Below are 19264 nucleotides of genomic sequence, written 5' to 3'. Positions count from 1 at the left end.
CAAAATATGTAAAGAACTTATATGACTCAATAGCAAAAAAAAAAAAAAAAAACCTAATCTTGAGTGCACAAACACGTACTCGGGTATCCTTAAAGAACAAGCAACATTTCTGACATCACATCTCCCTTTGGCCACTGCCCCATTTCTCTGTTTTCTGTCACTGCAACACCTGAAAGAATTATCTAAACAGATTGTTGATATTGTTCATCTCCCAGTCACTCTTTGTCTTGTAATGCTTTTTGTCTTAAAGTCTCTTGTGTCTTTTATTAAATACCCCTACATCAATCTCTCTTTTGTTTAGAGCCAACATGATATATCTTTTTTTACATCCTCTCAACCTTTTTCTATCTTTATGTTTTAGATGTTCTTGTAACAATGTTAGTTGGTGTGGCCGCCACTCTCAAAAATGACTCCCGAAGACCTCCACCTCCAGTAATAAACACTCTCCTACATTGCGCCTGGGTTAGTCTGTATCACTGACTATGGCAGAAGTGATGATATGTCACTTCCAAGATTAGGTTATTCTAATCCCGACAGCTTACATCTTAGTTACTTTCTGTCTTTTGAAGTAGCACCCACCTGCCTCTCTCCTACTACCCTAATCACTGGCAGCCACTAATCTTTTCTCTATGTCTATCCAAGGAAGGTCTTTGTCCTCGTTTCTAAAATGTTATATGAGTAGGCTCATACAGTATATGCCCTTTTGAGATAGTTTTCTCACCCAGCGTAATGCCTTTGAGATCCATCCAAATTCTTGCATGTACCACTACTTTTCTCCTTTTTCATTGCTGAATAGTATTCCCAGGCATGGATGTAACACAATTTATTTTATCATTTATTTATTGAAAGGCATTTAGATGTTTCACTTTTTGACTATTACAAATAAAGCTGTTTTGAGAATTCTTGAAGGATGAAATTTTCATTCCTCTGGGATAAATGCCCAAGAGTGCAATTGCTGGGTTGTATGGTCAATGTATTTTCAGTTATTTAAGAAAGAGTAAAATTATTTTCCAGAGTAACTGTACCATTTTACATTATCACCAGCAACCTATGAGTGATCTACTTTCTCTGCATCCTCATCAGAACTTAGTAGTGGTGTTGTTATGATTACTTTAGCTGTTCTAATATGTGGGTAGTTGTGTCTTATTGTGGTCTTAATTTGTGTTTTCCAAATGGCTGATGTTGTTGAAAATCTTTTCATGTCCTTATTTGTTATATATCTGTATTCTTTAGTGAAATGTCTCTTCATTTTCTGTCCATTTCTAATGATTTTTTTTACTGCTGTGTTTTGAGAGTTTTAGATGGGAGCCCTTTATCAGATATGTAGTTTGCAAATATTTTTCCCACTGTGTAGCTTGTCTTTTCATCTTCTTAACAAGACCTTTCACAGAGCAAAAGGTTTCAATTTCAATAAAGTCTAATTTATCAAATTTTGTTTCTTTTCTGGATCATCTTTTGATGTTATACCTAAGAACTCTTCACCAAGCTCTTAGTATCTAAGAATTTCTCCTATCTTTTTTTCTAAAAGTTTTATATTTGCAGTTTATTTTTAGCTCTCTGTCCCCATCATAAAAACTTTATTTATAGCCATGTCTTAAGAACCACGTCCTTTTAAACGATATCCAGAGCATGGTTATGTCTTACATTTAAGTGTATGACCCATTTTGAGTTAATTTTTGTATAAGATACGAGGCTTAGGTTGAAATTCCCCTCCCCCAAAAGATATCTAATTACCCCAGTACAATTTGTTGAAAAAGACAATCCTTCCTCCACTGAATTGCTTGTACAATTTGAAAGGCTTATTTTGTTTCAGCTCCAAAACACTGGGGAAATTCAGTTCTGCCCCTCAGAGGTTTTGAGCTTAGCATCTCTTCCCATGCAGATCTGAAATCTGGCAAATGTCTAGATGGGGAACTTGGCAAGAGTTTTTGGCAGGCTCTCTTCTTCTTAAGGGTCTTTTCCCTTTAGTACCATGAGACTATGGGAGATTCTTGGTTGCCTTTTAGCTTTCGTCTCAGCCTCCCAGTCTCCTGCACCATTCCAGAATTCAGCAAATGTTCCGTGGGTGAAAACAGACCATGCATTTGGGAGTTCCAGTCTATTAATAACAGCCCCTCATGACCACCCAAAGCTCACTCTCAGTAGGTTCCCTCTGCCTGGACTTAACCCAACCAGCATGCATCCAGAATAGGAAGATGTCTCCAGGGAGGAAGATGACTGTGATCATCAGTTCACACAGGAAGGGCTCTTTTCTCTCTGGAATTTCAGTTCATCTAGTTCTTGTTGTTTCTACAGCTCTATGATGTCTTTGGTAGTATGAATTTTATAGCTAATTAATGTTTCTCTGATTATCACAATGGAACATTGTGTAATAAACCATTACACATAAGTAACTGCCACTGTAAATGACAACTATAGTTCATATGCAGTATATGCCCACAACTTTTTCTTCAAATACTGTTTTTTTTTAAACTATGTGTTCATTGTATCAATAGTGTGATTTTCTTTCCTTCAAGTGCTGAAATAACTGAAGTAGAAAATAATTTTTTTTAGAAAATAATATTTTAGATTGTGCACTTTCACTAAAATTTGGCCCAGTACATGATACATTAAAACAACCAGATCATAGACAGTTGGTTTTCAGACAATGTACAAGTGGGCCACTCAGCACATTGTTTTATAATCGTTGGCCAAAAAATAAATCTTGATATGGCTCTAGTATGTGCTGACTCTTCCAATATTCTATTTCCAGTTGTTTTCCAATTGAGTTTTAAATTTCAATTTTCATCTTTTTTTTCTTTCTAGAGGTTCTATTAGTTGTTTTTCAGGTCTGCTTTATCACTGTTATCATTTCATGTTCCCTGTAGATGTTCTTGACTTTGGAATTTATTTCTTTAAATACAACAAAATATAGTTGTTTTAAAATCAGTGACTGCCTATTCCAATATATGTACTAGGTTTGTCTGTTGCTAGTTCTTGTTCATATTGTCTTGCCTCATCGTGTGTCTGGTTATCTTTGATTGCATCCTGCTCAATGCCTGTAACACATTACTTATGTAAGCTCCTTGAGGCCTAAGATAGATATGCCTTCATCCAGAGAGGCTTTGAATTCTTCCTGCCAGGTGCCAGATGACACTGCAACAGTCCTGCTGTTCAACTCATCTCAGTCTAAATAAACAGCAATGCTTCACCCAGTTACTTAAGTCAGAGACACAAGACTTCTCTCTTTTCCTCACCCCACTCTAAGCGCATAAGCAAATCACATTAGTTCTGTGTCCAAAGTGTCCCAAATCCAGTCACTTCCCCCAATCCATGTCTGGCAATAGCTCTCATCGCCTCTTGCCTGGATCACTGCAGAAGCCCAGCTGGTCTCTTAGCTTCCACTCCTACCTCCTCCAGTCTTGTCTCCACACACAGTCAGAGGGATGGCTTAAACAGGTGAATCAAATCATGTCGTTCTCCTTCTTCAATCTTGTCAATGGATTCCTATTGCACGCAAAATAAAATCTGAGTTTCTTATCATGGTGAAAAGCCCCAAGTAATCTTACCCCTCTTCTCCAACCAGTCTTCCTCTTGCTGGCCTTGATCCAGCCACACTGATTTCCTTGCTAGTCCTTAAAAGGTCAAAGCTTTTCTCATTTAAGTACCTCTGTTCTTGCTTTCCTTTGGCCTGGAACATTCTTAATCTTGTTTCTCATCTTTCAAGTCTTAGCTCAATGTTGCTTCCTTAGAAAGGGCTTCCCAACACCTCCCTCTAAATTAGGACAGTCTAAACCACAGCTGTGGTTCTCTACCACAGTATCCTGGCTCTGTCCCTTACTGCACATACTACAGTATGAAAAATAATATGAAAAGGAATATATGTACGTGTATGTATGACTGAAATGTTATGCTACACACCAGAAATTGACACAACATTGTAAACTGACTACACAAACAAACCCTCCTTCGAGACTGTTTGCATTTTGTTGTGTCTCCCCACAACTAGAATGTAAGCCCTGTGAGCCCAGGGACCTCGTCTGTTCTGTTCACTGCTGCATCCCCAGCACCCAGAACAGTTCCTGGCATGTGTAGATATTGAAAATATTTACCACATTAAAAAATAAGGCTGCCAAGGCAGCATTTAAGGTCAGTCTTTATGACCCAAAACTTGAGCCCTTTCTCCTACATTCTTCTCCCACAGCAGAATCTGGTATTTGTGGGAAGGAAACTGGATGAAGGTCAGATCTGGCTTCTGCACTGACTCTGGGAGTGTTATTGGGCAAATCCTTTCCTCTCCCGACCTCAGTTTATCTATCTGTTCTAAGCTATGATGCTCTGAGCCACACGGACCTTGCCAGAGAGGAACAGAAGCAGATACTTCTCTATCCAGCAGGTGGAGCCACTGGCTCTTCTAATTTTTATCCCTAACTGGGACTTGGCTTCTGGCATCCTTGGTTCTGAAAGTCCAGATGCCTTCTCATAAAAATGCACATTCTACTATCACCTACTACCACCACCACACACCAGCGAGATGTTCCTTTTTTCTTACATATCTTTTATTTTTAAAATGTTCATTTATTTAGTTTTACTTTTTAAAGAAACTTTTAATTTCAGAATAGATTTAGATTTACGGAAACGTTGTGAAAAATAGTGTAGTTTCCATATACTCCATACCTTTTATCTTCCCTATTATCGACATCGTACACTTATATGATACATTTGTCACGATGAGCAAAGAGTGATACGTTATTATTAACTAAAGTCAATACTTGATTCAGTTTCCTTCATTTTTAACCTAAGTTCTCCTCCTGTTCCAGTACTCTATACAGGATACATTACATTTCATCGTGGTGTTTCCTTAGGCTCCTCTTGGCTATTGGCTGTTTCAGCTTCTCAGACTTCCCTTGTTTTGATGACCACCAGAAATGTTTTATTTTATTTTATTTTATTTTTATTGAAGTATAGTCAGTTTACAATGTTGTGTCAATTTCTATTGGACAGCATAATATTTCAGTCATACATATACATACATATATTTGTTTTCATATTCTTTTTCATTACAGGTTACTACAAGATATTGAATATAGTTCCCTGTGCTATACAAAAGAAACTTGTTGTTTATCTATTTTATATATAGTAGTTAGAATCTGCAAATCTCAAACTCCCAGTTTACCCCTTCACACCCTCTTTCCTCCCCACCCCTCTGGTAACTATAAATTTGTTTTCTATGTCTGTGAGTTTGTTTCTGTTTTGTAGATGAGTTAATTAGTGTCTTCTTTTTTCTTTTGTTTTTGAGTCCACATATGACTGATATCACATGGTATTTTTCTTTCTCTTTCTGGCTTCCTTCACTTAGAATGACAGTATTTAAGTCCATCCAAATTGCTGCAAATGGCATTTTTAATTCTTTTTATGGTTGAGTAGTATTCCATTGTATAAATATACCACAACTTCTTTATCCAGTCATCTGTCGATGGACATTTAGGTTGTTTACATGTGTTGGCTATTGTAAAGAGTGCTGCTATGAACATTGAGGTGCATGTATCTTTTCAAATTAGCCTTCTCTTCAGATATACGCCCGGGACTGGGATCTCTGGATTATATAGTAAGTCTATTTTTACAGTTTTGAGAAATCTCCATACTGTTTTCCATATTGGCTGCCCCAAACTACATTCCCACCAACAGTGTAGGAGGGTTCCACCAGGGAGGTTTTTAGATGGGACTCCAATGTGTGTCTCTTGAGCTTTGGTCACTTAAGATTCAAAGCTGAGAGTTACAATCCTTAACCCTCTTGGGAACTTAGGAACAAAATTTTTGTGGTAGAAATTGGTGACTCTCTACTCAAATCCTTGGGCTGATCTTCAGAAGTGGTCTTCTCAATAAAATATTTCTAATGTGGGAGGAAGGTGTAGCTCAGTGGTAGAGCGCATGCTCAGCATACATGAGGTCCTAGGCTCAATCTCCAGCACCTCCAGTAACAAATAAATTTTTAAAAACCCTAGTTCCCTCCCCCACAAAAGAAAAAGAAAAAAGAGGGAAAAAAAAGAAAAAAAATTTCTAATGTACCTGCTCTGTGTCTGGCTCTGTGCTTCAGCATTAGTGAGGGACAGAGCTTAGACAGAAGCCTCTTGGGGCTTGCAGTCCAGTTCTTTGTTCAAGTTGAAGATCAGATGCACAGGAAGGCAGAGGGCAAGACTGCACCCTCCTGTTCCACCCAAGGATGCATCCAAGGTGGAAAAGGGGTGACAGGTCCCTGGAATGTTATCCCTCCCATAGGACCTCTGAAGGACACAGCCCCAGTGCTGGAGAATTTGGAGTGAGAGGAGGTTTGTTGTGCTCTCTGCTCCTAGAACCCAGCCCCCATATTTCACTGTTGGTGGGAGCAGACTGGGGCCTGGAGTTTCCTTCCTCTTCATGAGAAAGAAACTTGTTGTAAATCTTTGTGATCACCATTGCCTTCTAATTGACTTTATTTTTTTTTAATTTTTTAATATTTTAAAATTTCCCAGGTCTCCCGCAACTTCTAATTCACTTTATAATTATTATTTTTTATGTATTTTTATTGAAGTATAGCCAGTTTACAGTGTTGTGTCAATTTCTGGTGTACAGCCCAATACTTCAGTCATATAGGAACATGCATGTATTCGTTTTCATATTCTTTTTCACCATAAATTACTACAAGATAGTGAATGTAGTTCCCCATACTATACAGCATACACTTGTTGTTTATTTATTATATATATATTAGTTGGTATCTGCAGATCTCAAACTCCCAATTTACCCCTTCCCCCCACCTCCATAACCGTAAGTTTGTTTTCTATGTCTGTGAGTCTGTTTCTCTTTTGTAAATAAATTCGTTTGTCTTTTTCTTTTTTTAGATTCCGCAATGTAAGTGATATCATACAGTATTTCTCTTGTGCTCCTCAGCTTATAAAGAGATCCCCCTCAAGTCCTAGCAGCATCTTTGGGAGGTCAATCCCATTTCTTTCAGCCCCATTTCACCTGGGAAATAAAAACCGAGTCTCAGGTTCCCACTCAGCAAATAGTTGGTGGAGGGGGAATTTGAATCCAGGTCTGTCTGGCTCCTAATTTGCATTTCTGCCCCCACCATACCTTGTGGTTTTTGGCCCTTGATCTTGGAGGAACATACTGTTGGAAACTTCTTCTCTTGGTCTATTAAGTTATTACATTCTGCTCAGAAGTTTGGGGTCCACTCTAGCTCACAGACCTGGAAGAGAAGAAGCCCCTGCACCAGCCCAAGCCTGCCCTCTTGGGTAATCTGGGACAGGATGATTTGAAATGATGATTCATGGGCTTTGGGGCAGAGAGGACAGACCAGGGCTTGGACCCAGATGGCGTGGATACGTTGCCCATCTGTGCCTCTTACTAACTGAGGGGGCAAATCACTTTTTACCTGGATCCTGTTTCCTCATCAGTGAAATGGTGCTAATACACCTGTCCAGAGGATTTGCTGCAGTGAGTAAGTGATATAAAAGTGTATGTTAGCTGAAAGCCCCATGCAAGGACCACAAAGGTGCTTATTGTTTCCAAAGAGAAGATCTAGCTGCTTGCCTTTAGGGCCAGAATGAAGAAAGAAACTCATATCCTGAAACTTCAAATTCATGTCCAGAAAAATGCCAAGCTGAATCCCCTCCGCATCCCCAGGCCCGTCTGCTCCCTCCCACACTGGAAGCACCGCAAGCCTGGAGAAGAGAGGAGACTCCAGTACCCTTTAGCATTGGATGCCAAAGCATCTTGAAACCAAGATTTAGCATCTGTTTCAGCTCCAGACTCTCAGCTTCTAGCACACACTGAACACTCACAGGCTGAGTGAACAAATGAATGAATGCATGAATGAATGAAATGCCAGGGCTGTCAGCAGATCCAGTCTTTAACTCTTGGCCTCCAGGCTCCTGTCTGGGCCTCCCAACCTTCTCAAGTCCCCACCCTTCCCTTTCCACAGCAGTGCATGACACTAGGGATACCAAAAAGGCAAACTGGACTTTATTATAAAGTTAGCTACAAAGTCACCGCAGCACCACGAGGGGGCCACCTGGGCAGGCCCAGGCAGTCTGGCAGCCGGGTGAGTCCCGCACCAGGTACACGCACTCGTGCAAGCACACGTGTGACGGCGGCAGGTCTGCCTTCCTCCATCGGAAAGGAACGTAGCGTCTCTTCGCGCCCCCACCCCAGGTGTGGGGCGCAAAAGTCACAAGAAGGGCCGCCGGGGCGGCTGAGTCCATCGGAATTGAAATCCCGTTACTGGTGTGTAGAGAATTCTACGTGGGTGTCAAGAGCCCCTCAGGGCACAGGCTGGCCCGGGTTGGGCACTGCCTTTCCCCCACCAAGGCCCAGGGGTGGCTTGGCCCCCAGGAGTGGAGAACTGGCCCAGGCCCATGGGGCAGCGCGGGGTGGGGAAGTGAGACTCCCCCGTTCTCCGCTTGAAATCCCATTCAAGGAAACTCACTACGAGTGAATACAGATTGAAATGGAAACTGGGATAGCTTGATGTCTCTAAATTTTAAAAAGAAGCTCCCCTCCCTTGCCCTCCCACCTCCCCCCCAAATCCCATAGGGCCTGGGGAATCAGATCTATTCCCCTCTGGCCCCCAGAATCCCCCCAACAATCCCGGGGGGTGGAGAGCGGCTCCACGTCTTGATGACAATATGCCATACTTGACGACGTTAAGTCACAGACTTATTCAAAACGTTGGTTCCCCTCCACTTCCATCTGCAGAGAAAGAGAGAGATACAGTGAGAGAGAATAGTTAGTTAAGTCTATCAGGAAAGATAGGCTGAGGACGTGGTGCACTGTTGGACATAGTATGGAGTACAAATACGTTGGTCCAGTGACTGAATGATCACCAGAAGCTCAGCAGATAAAGGAGCAATTTGGATGAATGGAGTGAAACTATGGCTGTGGTTTTGAAAAGGATGCAACCATAGTAGAGACCCTCGAATGGGGCCAGGGGCTGAGTCCCACTCTCCCAAATTTCTATAAACTCTTGCTCTGTATTAAGGGGCAAGAATACTGAGACAGAGTTCTAGTCCCTCTTCCAACAACTTGTTGTGTAACCTTAGGCAAATTTCTTTAACTCTGGGACCTTGATTATCTTCATCTGTAAAATGGGGTGGGGATGGCTTATATAGGTCCCTCCTAGAGTTAAGAAGCACAGACCATTACCCAAGATTCTCTTACATTTTATCCCACACCACTAACCTCTGCCCCTAGGCCTACTTGTTCAGAAATTCCATATCATTTTTTATTAGTTCTTATCCCATTGCTATCCTATACAGCACTAATTAAACTGAGGTACATAGAGGAGAATTTTCTTGTCTAGTTCTACCCAGCGTCTCATTGGCAGGACAGGCTTGAATTCTTGAACATTTTGGCTGGACTCACCTTCATGGAAGCTGTCTTGAACTTGGCTCTGGAGTTGATGCAACTCATCAGTAAACCCATCGTAGGGGAATGCTGAGACACCTGTCTCAAAGGCGGTTTCATATGTGGCCAGGTCCTCCAGGAAGCTGCGGTCTTCTGGGGACAGGTTGTTGCAAGGCGATGGGGCCCCTCCTGGGACCGCTGCCTCAGGATCCCCTGAATTCCATTCCCCATTGGGGTCTGGGGTAGAGAGATCCATGAAAATGTCTTCCACGGGTGTCTCTTCCAGGAATATGTTATCAGGGTCCGCCAGGAAATCCAGGTCCTGACATTTCCAGGGTTTCAGGTCCAGGCTGAGCACAGGGGGGCCAGCCCCCGACAGGGAAAGGTTGGAGTCCAGGGGCTCCAGCCCCCCAAGTGGCTCCAGCTCATCTGTGCCAGCCTCAGCTGAGAAGGGCCTGTCCATGCCCTGAGCCAACTGGCTGATCTGCTGGATGAGACGATCTATTTCATTCTGCTCCTTTTCAGAATAGTGGAAGAAACTCTGCTTGACTGGAGAGGCCTCAGGTGTAAGCAGGCCTTCAGGCACCAGGGGGACATCCACAGAAAGGGGGCCCCGGAGCTGAGCTAGGGCCAGGAGTGTGCAGTCCCCATTACCAGGGCTGCTAGGACTTGGGGGCAACTTCTCATAGAGAAAACTGCATCCCTCCTGGGCGAAGTAAGTCTTGGTGGAATTGGGGCTCAGTTGCTCTGGGAAAGTTTGGCTGGGGCTGTTCAGGTGTGCTTGGAATGCTGTGCTCGGAGGAGTCAGTTGCTCATGGGCAGGGCTGCCTAGAGGCTCTGAGAAGGTGGCAGAGCTGGGAAGCAGCTGGTCAGGGAAGGTGGAGGTGCAGGGAGTCAACTGATCTTCATAGCTTCTGGCTGAGGTTTCAGTCAGCTGGCATTGTAGTGGGCTAGTGAGTGAATCTGGGAAGGTTGCACTGCTGGGCGTTAGTTGATCAGAGAAGGTCGTGGTGCTTGGAGTCAGCTGTTCTTGGAGAGAGCTGGATGGAGTGGGCAAGTGTGGCTGGAAGGGCTCATGGAGGCTGAAGAGGAAGGCACAGCCTCCTGGCTGGTGGGGTGTGTAGGGTGGGGTGCACACAAAATCCTTATTCAGGTCTGCTTGAAGAGAAGGCTCAGAGCCAGATGAGAATGTCACATAGCTGAAGCCCAGCTCTTTGGGGGGTCGGGGAAGCTCTTCTGATGTTGAGACAGCACCCAACTCAGGAGCACTGGGGAAATTGGTGCTTCTGGGTGGCCCCATGTTGAAGAGTGGATTAGGGCTGGAGCACTGCTCCTGAGAGAAGATATTCTCAGGAAATGAGGGCAGCATGGCTGGGGCACCCAGGACATAGGCTGCCTGGGTGTCTTCAGAATTCAACTGCTGGCGGAGGCTCCAAGCTTCCGTGTCACTGGAGAGAAGAGAAGAAGCAGCCGGTAAGGTTTGGTGTCCATTCCCAGAGAAGTTCTCTGATTTGTATCTCCTCCATGTCCACCTCAGCTGCCTCCCAGGCCCCTGCCTTGCAGCTCACCTGATTGGATAGTTATTGGCAGTGATGGGACCCTCTGGACCTTCTGAGTACAAAAGGCAATAAATCCATGCCCAGCCTCCAGTCTTGGCCAGCAGCCTCACCACCATCTCTGCCTGAATATCTCCACTCTCAGCCACTGAGGGGAAAGAAGAGATGCAGAATTAGGACACTCATCAGGCAACACAACTTAAATTCCAACCCCCTGCTGACCTCTCCATTAAACTGGGGTATACATGACATCCTCTTTTCTGACTACCCTAACCTGTACCATTCAATTCCCTACCTTGACCTCACCACTCAGAGCCCACCAGTTCTGATTCTATTCTCACCTTGACTCATCACCCTAATGTTCTCCCTATAGTACCCAAAACTATTGGCCTCTGATATCTCCCCAACATCAGTCTTGATCACAGCCCTTCTTGGTCAAGTTTCTTATGCCTTTTCCCGGATCCCTGTCTTGTCCCCAGCCTCTCTGGACACTCACACAGGCGGTAGTGTTGAGCAGAAGCGTGGCCCAGGTCCTCAGGGTGCAGCAGTCCATACCATGATTTACAGAGGAGTTCACTGCGCTCAAAGCCCAGGTAGATTAGGACACTGGGGAGGTGGAAAGGGTGAGGTCAGCTTTCTGTTTTTCCACTTGATACCCAGACATCTCACTCCCTCCAAATTTCTCTGCCCCTTTAGATCCAATCCTCCCTGCCCCTGACTCCAGAATCTAGGGTCCCCTCACCTCTGACCTGTCTTTTTCCTGGGATCTGAACACTCTGAGCTTACCTCTCAGAGATGTCCAGTAGGGCAAGATCCTTAGCATGACGGCTCTGGAACATGGCCAGGAAGAGGGAGGCAGGGCCAGGGCCAGGGCCAGGGCCAGGGCCAGGGCGAGGTCTTGTCTCCAGTGGGGCACAGAAAGCTGTGAACACAGGATTTCCTGCCCAGTAGGCCCCAGGTGGGTGAGCATGGAATCTGCCTCGAATAAGCACCAGTTTGTTGCCTGCACTCTGGCGCCTGAGGGACTTGGATGTGTTGAAGCGACAGCGGAAGAGGCGATCTGTGTGAGTGAAGAGAAAATCTGTTGAGAGGGTAAATGACTGAGAGAGATGGCAAGTGGGAAGGAGCAGGGTAGCAGGAGGGATATTGGATTGAGGAAGGGAGAAGGAATTTCTTACCAGTGTCCAGGGCAGAGGGTAGAGTGAGTTGCTGGCGCACAGTTAGGTGGTCAGCTGGGTCAATGATGTCATAGATACTGTCACCCTGGGCAACTAGGTCCACCTGGAGAAAGGTAAAGAAAGGATGATCATTAGTGAAGGCAGCAATAGACAATCCTTGGCACATAGCATCTTGTAGGGTATAGCCACCCCCTCTGCAGTAATTCTCAGATTCTCAGAAGTGGAAAGCTCATCGTGTTACCATCTGACCCCCGGCCCAGGCTGAAAGTACCCTCAGCACTCACCATGGAGTGGCCCAGGTGCTCGCTCACACTCTCAGAGAGATAAAGCAGCTTTCCCTCCGCTGTGAACACAAGCAGAAAGCCAGGTAGTGCTGCCACTATGTCTTCAAGCTCTTGAGCTGAGAGAAGCCCTGTGGAGCCCGCCAGAGGAGTGCCTGCAGGGTGAGAAGGTATGGTGAGTCAGGAGTCACACTGGGAAGCAAAACAGAAGTGAGAAAGACGTGGACTAAGTTTCAGAAAATCCAGAGTAATTTCTCATGAACCTGCCTCTGCACACACCTGTTGACCTGCTGCCCGCAGCTCGCCCGGGGAACCTGTTGCAGGATCTCCCAGCCAGCGAGCCCTTCGACTTTAAGTCGGGGCTACGGCAGGTCTGAATTTCAGAACCACGGACAGCATTCCAAATGCTGGTAGAGCGTTCAGCACCGCGGGCAGCGCCTTGCACGCCCGGCAGTGTTGTCAGCACCGCGGACAGCGCATCAACGGCTGCGGAAGAGCCCTTCCAGTACCTCGAAGAGCTGCTGTGCTTCTTCAGGGTTTGGCGGCTCCGTCCCTACAACTTCTGGGCTTCCCTTCCCTGGCTCTCGGAGCACCTCTGCGCTGGTAGGGACTGGGGCCATTCTGCCCAGGCTCTCCTCTCTTAAGTCTGGAACCAGGGACACTATCCAGGCTCTCTAACCCTCATCCAGAACTAAGATGGGGTTTGGACAGAACTCAGAAGGAAAAGTAGGAAGTCCTAAGTTCTCAAAGTCCCTTCTCACCCCAGCTCGCCGACACGCTGCCCTAGACCTGCGGCAGTCCCAGAGGGTTCCCTCAGATTTACTGTCCCCGGTGCGCGCCAGCTCCGGTCTCCGGCAGCCCCAGTTTGCTCACCTCCAGCGAAGAAGACGCCCTTGCGAGTGTAGATGCAAGCAAGACTCATAATGTGCAGGTAGGACAGCCGGACTTTGTCTGCTTCGGCAAGCGGTAGCAGCTCCTTGAGGTTCCGGATCTCAGCGTTGATCTGGTCGCGGCGCGCCTTGGAGGCGCCCTTGGTGGAGCGGTACATGACTAGCGGCTGCGGAGCTCCAGCTCGGGCGCTCCGAACACCTGCGTTCCTGTCCCGACGCACCGGTGGCTTCCTCTTCTTTGCTTCCCCGTTTCTCGCTCAGGTTCTCTCTCTCCTCTCCTGGGCTCCGCTCGGCTGCGCTGCCCCCCTAGCCTGCCTCGTTCCGCCTTATATAGCTCCTGTCAGGCGTGGGGGGCTCGCTTTAGAGAAAGGGGGGGCGGGAGAGCGGGAGGCTGGGCTAAGCAAGCTGCAGAGGGAGCTGCTGGCTTTGGAGGGGGGGTTGCGCTCCTCCTCCCTCCCTGGCTTCCGACGTCATCTCATGACGTAGAACGCGAGCGGGAGGGGTGCCGAAGGGAGGGGGAGAACGGAGGCTGCGGAGGGGGCCACGGCTGGCGGCAGCTGAGCCGAGAGGCAAGTGCTGCGTTAGGAAGGCCTGAAAGGGGGTGCAGGGACCCAAGTGTCCGAATGCGGTCAGTTGAGGGAAGGGACAGGACAAGGGTTGAGGCGGTCTGAAGCCTCTGGCAGGAGAGTCTGCAGAGGGCAGAGAGGCACTGGTTCCGACATTGACTCTTTTTCAAGGAGATAAGGGAATGGGGAAGAGCAGGGTCGTCCACAAACTGCCCCTTCCTATTTGTCATAGTTCATTTTCGTCTAAAGGGGGAGAAGGACCTTCCTTGGCCTTTGTGAGAAAGGTCACAGCTGGAGTTTCTCTCTAGGGATTACTCAGTCTAGGATTCCCTTAGTCACTTTCAAAGAACAAATCCCACCCCCTTTTCTAAACTCGGGCCTTGGCGATTTAGCAGGGGGAGCTTCGTGGAGGGGGGGTCTAAGTCCCTAGGAAGGGTGGGAAAGGGTCCTGAGGTCCTGAAGGAAAGAGACCAACTGAATTTGGCCTTGGTTCTATTTTCTCACAGCCAAAAATAGGAATACCACACCATCGCAGCAGTCTACAGTGTTCTTCGTTTCTGTCAGCTAATTAGCCTCAGCCACTGACTGAGGAAACTGAGGCAGGGTCCCAGGGCCTGGTGAGGATCTGGGTCTACACTAAGTATCCCATCCCCCACTGCCATCCTCCAAAGCCAGAAGTTTCCCACCCCCACACACACACACACCCCCATTGCAATCCTCGGTCTCCCTGCGGGCCGGGGGCGGGGGCGGGGCCGGGGGAATCCCAGCTCCATATTAGGACAGGAATCCTCCGGCAGCTGCCGCGGCGGCGGCCGCGGGCGGGGCCTGGCTGCCTCCGCACAGCTCGGGAGGGCTCCCCCCTGCCTCCAGCGGGGAAGATGGAGAAGCAGCAAAGAAGCGAAAGGGCCGTCCTGAACCCTCCGCGCAACCCATGCACCTACCAAGGACCCCTTAACTCTGTCAGGCTGTCCTCCACACTCCCCTCAACCTCCTCCTCATCATCGGCAGTAGGACTCCACGCTGTCTCTCCACCTTCAACTCTCCACAACCCCCCTCCCTCCGCCATAACTAGTTTCTTTATCTCACTGCCTAGTAGGTGGTCTGTCTCAGCTTTGTGTGCCCTCTACCCTCAAAACGTTCCCCTTCTGCTCTCTAGAGTCTCTTCTTTTCTTTGTAAATTTTGTCTCCACATCATGTCGCTTTTGCCCTATCTCCTTCTTTCCTTTTCCTCTTTTTAGCACAGATGATCCCTCTCTAGGGGGTGAAGGGTGCCTTTGTTCCCCCCCTGGAGCTCATAAAAGGAGAAAGAAATGGGGACATTTTATCTGAAATTGAATTCTGTGGGGTAGGAGTATGTGTGAAGTTATTTGAGGGGCTGGGAATTAGGCCAATTAAAATTTGGGGGAAAGGGATTGGCCTCCTTGTATAAAATCACATAGGAGGGACGGGGATAAGCTTTGACAGCAATAAGCAAAATTTGGGGTCAAGGAAATCTTCATTTCTCACGAAAAAGGTGGTGGTAAGAGAGGCAGAATGGGAGGAGAGAAAGCTGAGGAGAAGGCTGTCAAAAAAGAAGATCTCTGGAGTCCCAGTCCTGACCTCTTGTGTGTTTTGGTGGAGGTTGGGGCCATCCACACCAACCATACTGTATTCAGTGCAACAACTGAGATGGAAGGAAGGGTATGTCTGTCTGCTTGCCACTATCTCTAGCCCTATTTGCCTCAGTGACAGAAAAATGGTTCCCTCAGACAGTGTGTCTCCGTTCCACTTTCATCTCTAGCTGACCCCTGATGTACCCATCTACTCCTCACTCAAGTTTCTGTTTGGACAAGCCCTTGATCTTTAGGCCCACCTCCTGTATGAAAATTCAGGTCAATGTTCCTGTTTTCTTCACTCACTGGTGCATTATCCTTGACTAAGAGATATTCTCAGTGTTCCTCTCCAGGATAAGAGGTGTCTAATGGTTGGGTCCAGCTGGTCTCCAGTAAGCTGAGCAGATCCGCAGTGAAAGAATGTGTCCCTTTCCGCTGTCCGTGGTCCTGAATTATCACCTGGTATGCCATATTGATCATGGTCTGGCTGGGACATTAAAGTAGAACTTGAGTCTATATATGCCTCACAGTGAGACCCAGATTGACTGTCCCCTTCTCCTCTGAGGGTGAGCAGGGTAGTGAGTTGCAGGCGAGGGGCAAGATTTCTGAGCTGTAAGAGTGAAGTAAGAAGGGAGTTACTGGGCTCAAGGGAAAAGCCCTTGGATTTTTCCAAGAGAATGGACTGGAGGGGAAGGCACTCTGAAAGGGAAGAACGGTCTAGAAAGGGACAAGGGAAGGGGCACAGAAGGGCTTATACTAGTTTACCCACTCTTACTCAAGTTGAGAAGCTCTGTATGCCCCCAATGTCTTCTCTCCCTAGGCCAGCTCCCACTCCCCTTGCCTCCTACCTCCATGACGCTATTTTTAACTGTGAAGAACCAAAAATAGCTTGGCAGCAGCTTCAGGCCGTGGGAGAGGAGCTATTTATATCACCAGTGATGGTTCCAAAATAGCAAGCAGGAGGAGGGGGGCGGCTGGCACGCTAGAGAGCTCCTGGCTGCTGCTAAAAATACTGGCAGTATGAGTCATCCTGGCCTGGCTGAGTCACACACACACACACACCCCTCCCCAAGCAGCAGGCAGCAGCAGCAGAATAGGCTAAGAATTGGAAATCCAAGATGGGGGAGGTAATAGAGCCCATCGGCTATGGAAGAGTGGGCAAGGGAGTGAACTGAGAGAGGGGTTTTGGGGTGAGTTTGTAGAAGGAAAGGGGGAGCAGGGGTCACCCACTCAGACCCTCTCTGTGAGCCTGCAGCGTTCCCAGCTATCACTGCTGCTCAGGGTGCTTGGGCAGTTGAAGGAAGGGAGCCAGTCTGTGAGAATGTGCATGTGTGTCTGTCTGTCCATTTGATCATGGCGTATTTGTCTCTGTGTGTCTGTTTGCATATGTCTTTGTAGCTGTGTATCTACATTCCTTTAAATCTGTGCATTTGCCTATGCCTGCATCTATACCTGTCTTTATAAAAAGTGCCTATGACTTTCTGTGTTCTGTGTAGTTCTGTTTGTGCCTGTATGTGTTTATATGTTTGCAGCTTTCTGTGTGCTTCCCTATCCATGTGTGTGTTTGTGTCCACATCTGAGTCGGCTCTATGCCTTTCTCTCTCAGCATCCAATGGTGTGTGTGGATTTGCATGCATCCTTAGCCTCAATGCACCTTCTGTTGCTCTCTCAGATGGCAGTTGTTGGGCTCTTGCACAATTTATCACCTCTCTTAATCACCTTAATCACCTCTCTCAACCCAGCACCTTCCCTCCTTTCCAGTCCTGGCCCCCAACCTTTTGTGAAGGTCTCTGTTGTGTGCAATCTCTAGCTAAAAGACAGAGGAAGGGAATCCCATAGGATCTCTCCCTTTTCTCTTGAACCATCATGAATCGTCCCTGGCCTGAAGGAGTAAGTAGTTTTCCATCTCTCCATATTTGGGGAATTGAGGGAAAAGAGGGCTTTCTTTGGGTCTAAAAAAAATTCCTGGTGTGGGCATAGGCATGCGCAGCGCGTGCACACACACACTCATAGACACATACACAACTGAGAGAAAGAGAGAGAGAAAAAATATCAAGGTCCCTTCTTTACTGAGACAAGCTCGCATCTGTTGCCATGGCAACCCTGCCCACTCCTTCCCCGAAAAATCACCAAGAAGAGGTGATGGCATCGAGAAGGGATTGGCTGATTTCTTTCTTTATTATTTTTTCCGAAAAAGGGATTTTTATAGCAAGAACAGGCAGTGAGATCCCTTGTTCTGTCTTATATGGCTTTACTGGGGACCTGGAGGGACATCACCCCTCACTCTCTACAGAGTAGAGGAGGTAAATCTTTTCCAGAGATTTCAGGGAGAATGACTTCCTGGGAGGGAGCTGGAGGGTGAGTGGGGAGTCTGCTTCTTTAAAACAGCAATGGAGACTTCTAGTTAGGGCTGCTTTTCTGGTGACTTGGGGCAAGAATCTTGACAGAGGACTGTCAAAGTGGATCCTATCTTGCCCTGGACAAATGTGTTTATGAGATGGAGAAAGAGAGAGGAGGGAAGGAAGGAGGGAGTAGGGGGAAGAGAGGGAAAGAGAATGAATTGATGAATGAATGAATCACTTGACAGGTCTTCAGAACAGGTGACAAGATGCCAAAGGATGAAAGATCTTAATGGTGGCCAGACAGATAGACAAGATGGTTCAAGACAGATCCATTAAGGCAACTGGTCATGCTGCAAGTGACCATCAGACCACAGGTGTGGTGGCTACTTGACTTTGACCCCAGGGCCATAGGTGAATATCTAGGGGAGCAATGAAGATCAACTTTTATAACTCTAGTCCTAGTCTGAGTCTCAAATGCCTCCTCTAAAGCCTGGCCACCAGCCACTACAGCCACATCACTTTCTCAAGTGAACTGTAGCCTCCTGCCAAATGACTGAATGGTGGAAAGGAAGGGATTCCTCGTTTCCTCCTATGCTTGGCTTGCTGCTGAAATGGGGTCACTTAGGGCTGGAGGCTGGAAAGCCAGACCAAGAATTTGACTCACCTCTCCCCTTCCAGCAGGATGCCACTACCCTCAGCAGGCAAGGGCATGGCCGAAGGAGGGTGATTATCTCTACTTGAAGTGATGGACCAGAGGGATGAAAAGACTTCAGGTTTGCTCTGACATGTTAAAACTATTCTCATGACAAATCTGACTGATATTATAATGCTCATTTGATCGACAGTGAAACTGAAGCTCAGAGACAATGACTTGCTCAAAGTCACACAGTAAGTTATTGGTGACACTGGGCTTTAAGGCTAGTTCTTGCCCCCCAGCCCAGGCTCTTTCTCTTGCACCATAGGGTAGAGTTGAAGTCTGCAAACTCTGACCTGCATACCAAATCTAGTTCACCGAGTGTTTTTGCAAATAAAGTTTTACTGGCATGGAGCCACCTCCGTTTGTTTATATGTTGTCGATGGCTGTTTTCACCTTACAAAGGCAGAATTGAACAGTTGCAACAGAGACCATATGGTCTGAAAGTCTAAAATATCTACTAATTGACCCTTTACAGAAAGTTTGCTGTCTTTTATAGTAGAGGATGTATTCCTTAAGGGTGAAGAGATTGGGAAGCCCTATGGGCTAGGCTTCTTACAAGCTTCTAGCCCCTCTGTAGCCTCCCTATGCAGAAGGGATACTCCACATCCTGTTCCCTTGACAACATGAATTGGATTTAGTAATGAAGAGTTAGATCATTCCATTCCATCCCTATCCCAACCTCAGCCTCAGAACTGCATGTTGGGTGGTAATTAAGGTACTAATAGGAAGAATAAATGTCCTGGTGGGAGAAAAATAACAGTACTGTAGTGTCTCTGGTCTTCTGGAGCCTCTAGTT

General features: G+C 46.7%; 1 protein-coding gene and 1 long non-coding RNA gene across 2 annotated transcripts; one reads left to right on the top strand and one right to left on the bottom strand.

The window, feature by feature from the left end:
- Window positions 1–7964: 7964 nt before the first annotated feature.
- On the bottom strand, window positions 7965–13606 carry NPAS4 (neuronal PAS domain protein 4). The gene is made up of 8 exons (XM_006210662.3): window positions 13255–13606; window positions 12385–12536; window positions 12101–12203; window positions 11709–11982; window positions 11419–11528; window positions 10935–11070; window positions 9385–10814; window positions 7965–8712 (listed from the first exon to the last, which is right to left on the bottom strand). Exons 1-8 carry the CDS (start codon window positions 13427–13429, stop codon window positions 8684–8686), a joined length of 2409 nt encoding a protein of 802 aa, XP_006210724.2. The 5' UTR covers window positions 13430–13606; the 3' UTR covers window positions 7965–8683.
- LOC140698835 (uncharacterized) lies at window positions 12199–18819 on the top strand. Its single transcript, XR_012076822.1, has 2 exons — window positions 12199–13312; window positions 18450–18819. It is a non-coding gene; the product is annotated as an uncharacterized lncRNA (long non-coding RNA).
- Window positions 18820–19264: the final 445 nt, after the last annotated feature.

The sequence above is a fragment of the Vicugna pacos genome, chromosome 10, assembly GCF_048564905.1.
Source record: "Vicugna pacos chromosome 10, VicPac4, whole genome shotgun sequence".
In the NCBI taxonomy this organism is placed as follows: Eukaryota; Metazoa; Chordata; class Mammalia; order Artiodactyla; family Camelidae; genus Vicugna; species Vicugna pacos.
The sequence above is the reverse complement of the archived record's forward strand: the minus strand, read 5'-3'. Positions and strand labels throughout refer to the sequence as shown.

Excerpts from the sequence above, each read along its gene's own strand:
- NPAS4 (XM_006210662.3), bottom strand. The coding sequence starts at position 13,429 with ATGTACCGCTCCACCAAGGGCGCCTCCAAGGCGCGCCGCGACCAGATC. Across the intron at positions 11,071-11,418 it reads TGCTCAACACTACCGCCTGT|TGGCTGAGAGTGGAGATATT; the intron begins GTGAGTGTCCAG and ends CTTTCCCCTCAG. Across the intron at positions 10,815-10,934 it reads GCCAATAACTATCCAATCAG|TGACACGGAAGCTTGGAGCC; the intron begins GTGAGCTGCAAG and ends TCTTCTCTCCAG.